The sequence below is a fragment of the Melozone crissalis genome, unplaced genomic scaffold (genome assembly GCF_028551555.1).
Source record: "Melozone crissalis strain CALT ecotype California unplaced genomic scaffold, PUWL_Pcris_2 ptg000114l_1, whole genome shotgun sequence".
Taxonomy (NCBI): domain Eukaryota; kingdom Metazoa; phylum Chordata; class Aves; order Passeriformes; family Passerellidae; genus Melozone; species Melozone crissalis.
In genome coordinates, this window is record NW_026535891.1 from 36,697 (window position 1) to 48,233 (window position 11,537).

Consider the following 11,537-nt stretch of genomic DNA (forward strand, 5'->3'; position numbering starts at 1 on the left):
GGGATGCTATTATATTATAAATATAATATAATATAATATAATGTAATGTAATGTAATGTAATGTAATATATTATAATATAATATAATATAATATAATATAATATAATATAATATAATATAATATAATATAGTATAATATAATATAATATGCAGTTATACTGTAGATGATATAATTATTATATATATTATTATACATTATATAATCAATATAACATAGTATGACATGTAACTGTTATATATTTATACTTTATGATTTTATATGGCATTATATATAATATATAGAATTATATTATATTATATTATATTACATTACATTGCATTAATTACATTGCATTACATTACATTAATTACATTACATTATATTATGTATTACATTACATTACATTATATTACATTATATCATATTGTATCATAGTATCATATTATATTATATTATATTATATTATATTATTATTATATTATGTTATATTATATTATATTATATTATATTATATTATATTATATGGATGCTATTATATATATATGCTATCAATATTGTTGATTATTCCAAGTGGTGCCTTTTGTGAAAGGCATCAACACAATGGAAAGCAAACCCCAGGACAGGAATTTCATTTGTTGAAGTCCATTCCAGATGCTTGTCAATATGTGCTTGAACACGAGGGTGAATCTTCTTTCTCGTGGCCAGTTTGAGGAGCAGCAGGCCTTTGAGAAGAGCAGGAAGTTCCTCAGGCAGCTGGAGATCTGCTTTGCTGAGAACCCTGCCCACCACCAGAAGATCATCAAGGTGCTGCAGAGCTGCGCAGACTGCGTGCCCCAGGAGATCGCCGAGGTGGGCAGGGAGCCCCAAGCCTGGCCCTGAGCTCCTGGAGAGCAGGGCAGCTGGCCAGCACATCCTCCATTCGTGCTCAGATTCATGGATTGATCGATTGGTCACAAAGTGATTTGGGTTGGGGAGGAGCTTAGAGCCCATCTCATTCCACCCTGAAGGGCATTTCCCATCAATTGGTTTCTCCAGTTCTCTGTGTCATCTGCAGAGTCTGCCTGGGCTCACAGCTCAAATTCATGGATGGATGGATGACAAAATCATTTGGGTTGGGAAGGACCTTTAGAGCCCATCTCATTCCACCCCCAGGGACACTTCCCACCAGTTGGTTTCTCCAGTTCCCATCCAACCTGGCCTTGGATTTAAGGAGAATTGGACAGAAAACTCTCAGTCTGTGTTTCCTTTCTCCCACCTCCACCTTGCAGTTGAGACTTAGCAGAGTCTGTCTGGAATTCTGGAGGGATATTTCCAGGCTAATTTGACAATTCCCAGGCTAATTTGACAATTCCCCGGCTAATTTGACAGCTGGGTGGGGAGTGATCTCAGAACAGCCCGGAATTTGTTCCCTCCCCACCTTCCTCGCTGGCTCTGTGACGATCCCTGCTGCTCCCCTCGCTCTCAGCAGCACAGGGAGATGAGCTTGGGATGATCTTTCTGCATTTTTTCCCATTTTTTCCAGCTGAAGACCCAGATGTGGCAGCTGCTGAAGGGCCATGACCACCTGCAGGATGAGTTCTCAGTTTTCTTTGACCACCTCCGTCCCTCTGCCAGCCGCATGGGGGACTTTGAGGAGATCAACTGGACAGAGGAGAAGGAATATGAGGTGCTCCCAACCTTCTCCCCAAACCCAAAAAAATGATAAAAACAGAGATAAGAATCATATCTGAGCTGGAACAACTCAATTAGAGGGTGCAGTTCTAGAAGCGCTGAAGCAAAACCTTCAAATTTTGGAACAGCAAAAAAAAAAATTTTTTGTTTTCTGGGCGGGGAAAAACCAAAATTGGGAAATTGGGGTGAGCTGAGAGGAGCTGATGTGTGTTTGCTGTGCTGCAGTTCGATGGCTTTGAGGAGGTGTCTCTGCCTGATGTGGAGGAGGAGGAGGAGCCCCCCAAAATTCATGGGGCCAGCAGGAGCAAGAAGAGGAAGGAGATTGGAGGCCAACAGCACGACAAGGTGGGGCTGGGGCATCTCCTCTGAGTCAAATGAAATTGGGATTAAACTGGGATTAAATTGGGGCTGGGGTATTTCCTTGGTATTTCTCACTTTTGAGCAAATTAAAAATTTGGATTAAATTGGGATTGAATTGCGGCTGGGTCATCTCCCTGGTATTTCTCACCTTGGAGCAAATTAAAAATTTGGATTAAATTTGGATTAAATTGGGCCTGGAGTATTTCCTTGGTATTTCTCATCTGTGAACAAATTCAAAATTGGGATTAAATTTGGATTAAATTGAGTCTGGGTTATCTCTCTGGTATTTCTCATTTTTGAGCAAATGAAATTGGGGTTAAATTTGGATTAAATTGGGCCTGGGGTATTTCCTTGGTGTTTCTCACCTCTGAGCAAATTAAAAATTGGAATTAAATTTGGATTAAATTGGGCCTGGAGTATTTCCTTGGTATTTCTTACCTCTGAGCAAATTAAATTGGGATTAAATTTGGGTTAAATTGGGTCTGGGGCATCTCCCTGGTATTTCTCACCTCTGAGCAAATTAAATTTGGATTAAATTAGGCCTGGGCTATTTCCCTGTTATTTCTTATATGTGAGAAGATTAAATTGAGATTAAATTAGGATGAAATTGGGATTAAATTGGGGCTGGGGCATCTCCCTGGTGTTTCTCATCTCTGAGCAAATTGAATTGAGATTAAATTTGGATTAAATTTGGCCTGGGGTATTTCCTTGGTATTTCTCATCTGTGAGAAATATTAAATTGGGATTAAATTTGGATTAAATTGGGATTAAATTTGGATTAAATTGGGTTTGAATTGGGGCTGGGGCATCTCCCTGATATTTCTCATCTGTGAGGAAATTAAAAACTGGGATTAATTTTGGGCTGGGGCATCTCCCTGGTATTTCTCACCTCTGAGCAAATTAAATTGAGATTAAATTTGGATTAAATTGGGGCTGGGGTATTTCTCACCTGTGAGCAAATTGGGATTAAATTTGGGTTGAATTGGGCCTGGGGTATTTCCTTGGTATTTCTCACCTCTGAGTAGATTAAATTGGGATTAAACTGGGATTCATTTTGGGCTGGGGCATCTCCCTGGTATTTCTCACCTGTGAGCAAATTAAATTGGGATTAAATTTGGCCTGGGGTATTTCCTTGGTATTTCTCACCTCTGAGCAAATTAAATTTGGATTAAATTTGGGTTAAATTGGGATTAAATTGGGCCTGGGGTATTTCCTCTGTATTTCTAATCTTTGAGCAAATTAAATGGGATGAAATTGGGATTAAATTGGGCCTGGGCCATCTCCCTGGTATTTCTCACCTGTGAGCAAATTAAATTGGGATTAAATTTGGATTAAATTGGGCCTGGGGTATTTCCCTGCTATTTCTCGCCTCTGAGCAAATGAAATTTGGATGGAATTGGGGTTGGGTTGTGTTGCTGAGGGTGCGGCAGAGGCGGAGGAAGAGTTGATGGGGATGTTTCTGTCGAGCTTTGCTTTGCCAGCAGCACTTCAGCCCCCGTGTCCCCTGTCTGTCTGTCTGTCTGTGTCTGTCTGTCTGTCTGTGTCTGTCTGTCTGTCTGTCTGTGTCTGTCTGTCTCTGTCTGTGTCTGTCTGTCTGTGTCTGTCTGTCTGTCTGTGTCTGTCTGTGTCTGTCTGTCTGTGTCTGTCTGTCTGTCTGTGTCTGTCTGTGTCTGTCTGTCTCTGTCTGTCTGTGTCTGTCTGTCTGTGTCTGTCTGTCTGTGTCTGTCTGTCTGTGTCTGTCTGTCTCTGTCTGTGTCTGTCTCTGTCTGTGTCTGTCTGTCTGTGTCTGTCTGTCTGTCTGTGTCTGTCTGTCTGTCTGTCCGTCCACAGGAGGTGGAGTGGGTGGAGGGGCTGAAGGAGTGCTCCTGCCCCTGCTCCTGCCATGAGGGCAGCAGTGACCCCAAGCTCAAGAAGAGCAAGAGGAGGAGCTGCAGCCACTGTGGCAGCAAGGTCAGTGAGGGGTCCTGGGGGTCCTGGGGCCCCAAATCCCGGGGGAGGAGGGGAATCCATCCAAAAGTGACAAGAGTATCCATCCAGAGCTGAGGGGAGTCCTGGTGATCCTGGGGATGAGGAGGGGAATCCATCCAGAGATGACGAAGGGAATCCATCCAAAGGTGAAGGGGTCGTGGGGATCCTGGAGCCCCCAAATTCTGGGTGAGGAGGGGAATCCATCCAGAGGTGAGGAAGGGAATCCCAAATCCAGAGATGAGGGGAGTCCTGCTGATCCTTGAGCTTCCCAAATCCTGGGTGAGGAAGGGAATCCATCCAAAGGTGAGGGGAGGCCTGGGGATCATAGAGCCTCCCAAATCCTGGGGGAGAGGGGGAATCCATCCAGAGGTAAGGAAGGGAATCCCAAATCCAGAGGTGAGGGGATCCTGGAGCCCCCAAATCCTGGGTGAGGAAGGGAATCCATCCAGAGATGAGGAAGGGAATCCATCCTGAGGTGAGGAGAGTCCTGGTGATCCTCCTGTCCCCCAAATCCTGGGTGAGGATGGGAATCCATCCAAAAGTGGAGAAGGGAATCCATCTAAAGTTCAGGGGAGTCCTGGTGATCCTTGAGCCTCCCAAATCCTGGGGGAGGAAGGGAATCCATCTAAAAGTGACAATGGAATCCATCCAAAGCTGAGGGGGTTCTGCTGATCCTCGAGCTTCCCAAATCCTGGGGGAGGAGGGTAATCCATCCAGAGGTGAGGAAAGGAATCCATCCAAAGGTGAGGGGGGTCCTGGTGATCCTCCTGAGGATCCTGGGCCCCCCCAAATCCTGAGTGAGGAGGGGAATCCATCCAAAAGTGAGCAAGAGAATCCATCCAAAGCTGAGGGGATTCCTGGGGATCCTGGAGCCCCCAAATTCTGGGTGAGGAAGGGAATCCATCCAGAGGTGAGGGGGGTCCTGGGGATCCTCCTGGTGATCCTTGAGCTTCCAAAATCCTGGGGTGAGGAAGGGAATCCAACCAAAAGTGAGGAAGGGAATCCATCCAGAGGTGAGGAGAGTCCTGGTGATCCTCCTGGGGATCCTTCAGCCTCCCGAATTCTGGGTGAGGTGGGGAAGGGAATCCCAAATCCAGAGGTGAGCAGGGGAATCCCAAATCCAGTGGTGAGGGAGGGAATCCCAAATCCAGAGGTGAGCAGGGGAATCCCAAATCCAGAGGTGAGCAGGGGGGTCCATCCAGAGGTGCCTCCCTGCCTGCACCTCCCTGCCCTCTCCCATCTCTCTCCTCCTCACTTTCTGCTGCCCCTCCTGTTGCCTTCTGAAGCAAGGTAGGCGACTTGGTTCTGAGGAAACGGCACGGCAGCCTTCTCACTAGGGCCACTCGGGCCAATGACACACGCAGACATCAATGTGATGGACGGTCAAAAGGCGTTTATTGTCTAATCTCTTGGGTTTTTATAGTCTAAGGGGTCTCTACGTCAGCATGGGTCTGTCTTTACCATCTATGGTTAGTAAGAGGTGGACTGTTACTGGGTAGGGGATGGAAAGTTACTGGAATTTGGTTAGGAGGGTTACATTCTTATGTTAGTTTCTTATCTATGGGAAGCAGATGGTCTTATCTGAGGGGATCTGAGGGTCCTGGCTTTCTGTGACATCGCGAGATCTTCCGCAGTGCCTTTCCCTATCTACCACATCCTCCTTGCTCTGCTAAATGTCAATTTTGAATTTTGGTGTTCTGCTTGCTTAAGAAGAAGTTTATTGAGTGGAGGATGGTGGCATGGCCACTAAGAGAAAAGATTCATTACTACTACTACTACTGTTATTATTATTATTATTATTATTATTATTATTATTATTATTATTATTATCATCATCATCATCATTATCATTATTATCAATAGAATAACAATGGCAATAGTAGTAATGGTATTAATAACAATTATAATGATAATAACTATAATCATAAAAATTAATAAAAATAAAATAACAATGACAATAATGACAGTATTAATGACAATGATAATGATGATTATAATAAAAACAATAATAAAAATAAAATTACTATAGCAACAATAATGTATTAATAACAATAATAATTATATTTATAATTACAATAACAATAATTAATAAAAATAACAATGATATTAAAAACAGTGATAGCGATAATGATAATAAATTAATAAAAATAAAATAATAGCAATAATAATGGTATTAATAACAATTATAATGTAATTATAATAATAAGTTTAAAATGTAATAATAATTGTATTAATAACAGTGATAATGATGATGATAATAATAGTAATAATAATAATAATAGTAATAATTTTAAAATGTAATAATAATGGTATTAATGCTAATGACACTACTACTACTACTACTACTAATAATAATAATAATAATAATAATAAATTTCTAAATCAAGCACAATGCCAAAGGGAAGCCCCTGGCAGGAACAGCTGCCAGCACAGTCTGAGGTGTGCTTGGGAAGGACAGCCCTGTGGGTGACGGTGCCTCTGGTTGCTTTGCAGGTGTGTGAAGGCAAATTTTATAAAAACAAAGATTGCCAGGAGCTTCCTGCCAGCCTTGCCCAGAGGGAATCCAGTCCCCAGCCCGAGGGGAAGGAGCCTGGGATGCCCAGGGAGGCTGGAGAAGAAACCCTGGAGAGCAGAGAGGAGGCAGAGGAGCCCCAGGGCAGGACAAAGCCCGGCTCCAGGAGGGGGGAGTCGCTGTCCCCAGGTGTGTGCAGCTCCTGCCTGCTGCTGGCAGCTCTGGGACCCTCTGCTCATGGACCAGGGGAGGCTCAGGCACTGCTCTTTATTTATTTATATTTATATATTAAATATATATTACATTACAGTACTATATTACATTATGTTACATTACGTTACATTACATTGCATTGCATTGTATTGTATTGCATTACATTACATTGCATTACATTACATTACATTATATTACATTATATTATATTATATTATATTATATTATATTATATTATATTGTATTATATTATATTATATTATATTATATTATATTATATTATATTGTATGATATTATGCTATATTATATTATATTATATTATGCTATACTATAACACACTACAATATACTATAATGTACTAATATAATATACTAATATTATATTATATATATACAAATTATACTATACTATAATATACTAATAATATATGTACTAAATATATTATACTATAATATACTAATATGATATTATGTATATATATTATATTTCATTAACATAGTATACTATAATGTAACACACTACAATATACTATAATGTACTAATATAATATAATATAATATACATTATGTTATATTTCTATTATATATATGTTTCTATATAATATATATTTAAATATTATATATATACACACACACATATATATGTATATGTGATATATATTTTGAATGCACATTTATTGAGTATAATGAGAACTCCTAATCATTGTCTTTTCCCTTTTTTTTCACTTGTTCCTCCACTCTGGATGCTCTAAATTCAACAAACCCTTTCCTGCCTAGAGAATTTTCTGCCTTTTTTGCCCTTTTCACAATGATTGCTCCATTTATAGATATTTTATATATATATATATTTATATATATATATATATATATATATATATATATATATATATATATATATATATATATACATATATATATATATATATATATACATATATATATACATATATATATACATATATATATATACATATACGTATACAAAAATGCATATTTACTGAATATAATGAGAAGTCCTAATCATTGTCTTTTCACTTTGTTTTTCACTTGTTCCTCCACTCTGGATGTTTTAAGCTTAAAAAAAATCTTTCCTGCCTAGAGAATATTCTGCTCTTTTCACAATGATTACTCCATTTATAGATATATTATATATATCTATATCTATATATCTATCTATCTATCTATGTAAATATATATATATTTAACTATATATCTATATATCTGTATATATCTATATCTATATCTATATATATAGTATATATCTATATCTATATCTATATCTATATCTATATCTATATCTATCTATATCTCTATATCTATATCTATATATAAATATATAATATAAATGCATATTCACTGGAGGGTTTTGCTCTGGGCAAGGCACTTTTGAAATCTCCATCACTTCACCCAGCAGTTGGTTTCAGCAAGAAAATAGGCGCAGATTTTCTTTAAAGCAGAGCTGGAGTCACAGAGCTGCTCCCAAACTGTTCTCCTGCGCAGCATTAGGCTCTGTAAATAAAAATGTATTTAACAGTCAGGGAATGAAGTGTCCTTCCAGCTTGTGTGACCTTGTTTGTGTTTCTCACAGGATCCCAGCTGGAAGCAAGGCTGGCCCCCAGCAGGCCTTGTGCAAAGCCTGCCCCTGCTGATGCCCGGCTTCCAGAAGGTTCCAGGGCAGCTGTGGGCGCTGCCGAGGACAGAGACCCTGCTGCCAGTGACCCCAGATGGGCACAGCTACCGAAAGCTGCTCTGGAACTACCTCAGGAAACCAAAGGCTGCCCTGGCCCTGGGGCCCTGGAGCAGCCGGGGGGGGACACAGAGGGGCTGGGCAGGGACCTGTGGAGCCCAGGGCCCCATCCCTGCCCGCCCGAGGGGCTTCACTCTGGGCATGGGGGCTCTGCCCTCGCTCCCGAGGGTGGCACAGAACTCGAGGGAGCAGGAGGAGCTGAGGCCAAGCAGAGCAGCAGCTCAGGCTGCCCTGGCACACAGCACAGAGCTGCTCCTGAGGCCAGGCCAGGGCCAGGTGCCAGCAGCAGCTCCCCGGGGCAGCAGCAGCAGCGTCAGGAGGAGCCCAGGGCAGGAGCAGCGGCCCCAGGGCACAGGGAGGAGCAGCAGCGAGTGACAGAGGCCACCGTGTGTGCCAAGAACAGCAAAGTCAGCTCCACTGGGGAGAAGGTTGTGCTCTGGACCAGGTAATTCTGCCTCAGCTCCTCTTGCTGTGCCCCCTGTTTGCCTCCTGGGTCGTTTATTTTCAGTTTGTGTCCCTGATTTCTGACCCTTCCCTTTGCACATTGCTCAGTCCATGCTTGGCCCCATGAGCTGCTCCTGGCAGGGAGCACTTCAGACTGGAAAAAAAAAAACTTAAAACCTTTTCAAAAGGTTCCTCAAAAACCCTTAAAACCTCTCTTAAAATCTCCTTCAAAAATAAAGCCAGGGTAGCTTAGAGAAGGGTCCTGGGGTTGAGGGTGGCAGGAGGAGCCTTGTTAGGGATTGCTGAAATAGGAACTGAACTGGGAATTGAACTGGGATTGCTGAAATGGGAATTGAACTGGGATTGCTGAACTGGGATTGCTGAGCTGGGAACTGAACTGGGAATTTAAACTGAGCTGGGATTGCTGGGCTGGGATCAGAGCTGGGGTACTTGAGCCTCCCCCTGTTTTTGGGCTGCTCTCACAGGGGTTTTGCTCTGCAGGGAGGCTGACAGGGTCATCCTCACCACGTGCCAGGAGAAGGGAGCCCACCTGGACACCTTCCACGCCATCTCCCAGAAACTGGGCAACAAAACTGCCAGCGAGGTGAGGCTGCTGTGGGGCAGGGCTGGGACCCTCAGGGTGCCGTGGGGCAGGGCTGGGACCCTCAGGGTGCTGTGGGACAGGGCTGGGACCCTCAGGGTGCCGTGGGGCAGGGCTGGGACCCTCAGGCTGCTCTGGGGCAGGGCTGGGACCCTCAGGGTGCTGTGGGGCAGGGCTGGGACCCTCAGGGTGCCGTGGGGCAGGGCTGGGACCCTCAGGGTGCTGTGGGGCAGGGCTGGGACCCTCAGGCTGCTCTGGGGCAGGGCTGGGACCCTCAGGGTGCTGTGGGGCAGGGCTGGGACCCTCAGGGTGCCGTGGGGCAGGGCTGGGACCCTCAGGGTGCTGTGGGACAGGGCTGGGACCCTCAGGGTGCCGTGGGGCAGGGCTGGGACCCTCAGGCTGCTCTGGGGCAGGGCTGGGACCCTCAGGGTGCTGTGGGGCAGGGCTGGGACCCTCAGGGTGCCGTGGGGCAGGGCTGGGACCCTCAGGGTGCTGTGGGACAGGGCTGGGACCCTCAGGGTGCTGTGGGACAGGGCTGGGACCCTCAGGGTGCTCTGGGGCAGGGCTGGGACCCTCAGGGTGCTGTGGGGCAGGGCTGGGACCCTCAGGGTGCTGTGGGACAGGGCTGGGACCCTCAGGGTGCTGTGGGGCAGGGCTGGGACCCTCAGGGTGCTGTGGGACAGGGCTGGGACCCTCAGGGTGCTGTGGGGCAGGGCTGGGACCCTCAGGGTGCTGTGGGACAGGGCTGGGACCCTCAGGCTGCTCTGGGGCAGGGCTGGGACCCTCAGGGTGCTGTGGGACAGGGCTGGGACCCTCAGGGTGCTGTGGGGCAGGGCTGGGACCCTCAGGGTGCTCTGGGGCAGGGCTGGGACCCTCAGGGTGCTGTCCCATCACTCTCCCAAATTTCAGTTTGATGAAAAAATCATCTCAGTTGCAAATAAAAAAGTCAAAACCAAACCAAACTCTGTTTTAGTGGTGCCAAAAATCCTCTGTGCCCTGCTCCTTCTGCCAGGGTTAGCATTGATGTTTGAGCTGCACCTCTGGCACTGGAGTTGTTTCGGTGGCTGCTCCTCAGCTCCTCCCTCTGTACAAATCTGCTTTTGTCTCTGAATCCTCCCAAAGCGCCAGATTGCACCTGGAGAATGAAACTGTTCCTCCAGAGCAAACAAACCCCAGAGCTCTCCCATTTCTCCTCCTTTTTGCCTCAGTCTTGTGTGAAATGCCACTTGTGGTGTTGAATTTTGGTGGAAATTCCTGAAATTCCTGAAATTGCAGCTCCATGGAGCCCCCAGGTCACCCTGGCTCCCCTTTGCTCCCCAGGTGTCGCACAGGTTCAGGGAGCTGATGAGGCTCTTCCACACCTCCTGTGATGGCAGCTCTGAGGATGAGGAGGATGCCACCAGCACCAGCAACACCGACCAGCTGTCAGACAAAGACCTTCTGCTTTCTGAGGAGGAACCTGATGACTGAGGTGATCAAGCTACTGACTGCTCCAGAAAAAGGATTTATTTTTGCTGCTAGACAGGTGCTGTGGAAAAATGTTTGCACAGGTACTTGAGACAGCACCTTAATTTTTTTTTTTTTTTTTTTGGTTCAATTTCCAGCCTGTACCAAACCAAAGGCAGGAATTAAAATGAGAAAATTCTTTAGAGCTCACTCCCCTGGGGAGTTTCAGCAGTGGAATAACAGAACTTGTGGACACTGATCTGGCCTTGGGGCCTCTGCCCAGGAACTGTAAATATTGTACCCTGAAATGTCACTTTTCACGTGGCTTTTTCTAAGTTCTCCCCTCTTGTGCTGATTGTTTGTGAAATAGTTACAGTCTGAATTTTCTATTTATTGTGTGGGTTTATTTGAGCAGGCAGAGCAAATCCAATTTGCGCAGCTGAAAAAAAGAAAATAAACCCAACCAAAAAGCAACTTTTCTCCTTTGCCACACAGCTGTGAGTAGGTGGAAAGCTCCACCCAGAAGATTTTTTTTGGTAATAAAGTGAGAAGAAGGAACGGAAGATTTTTTTTGGTAATAAAATGAGATGGGCAT

General features: G+C 44.5%; 1 protein-coding gene across 1 annotated transcript in view; it reads left to right on the forward strand.

Moving 5' to 3' along the window:
* Window positions 1-11,460, forward strand: part of LOC128948197 (GON-4-like protein) — a 47,938-nt gene extending 36,478 nt beyond the window's left edge. Inside the window, exons 15-22 of the mRNA XM_054292809.1 lie at window positions 686-829; window positions 1,503-1,646; window positions 1,877-1,996; window positions 3,842-3,961; window positions 6,473-6,680; window positions 8,293-8,896; window positions 9,397-9,499; window positions 10,817-11,460. Of these exons, the coding sequence (XP_054148784.1) occupies window positions 686-829; window positions 1,503-1,646; window positions 1,877-1,996; window positions 3,842-3,961; window positions 6,473-6,680; window positions 8,293-8,896; window positions 9,397-9,499; window positions 10,817-10,966 (1,593 nt within the window). The 3' untranslated portion in view covers window positions 10,967-11,460. The remainder of the gene's footprint in view (window positions 1-685; window positions 830-1,502; window positions 1,647-1,876; window positions 1,997-3,841; window positions 3,962-6,472; window positions 6,681-8,292; window positions 8,897-9,396; window positions 9,500-10,816) is intronic.
* Window positions 11,461-11,537: the final 77 nt, after the last annotated feature.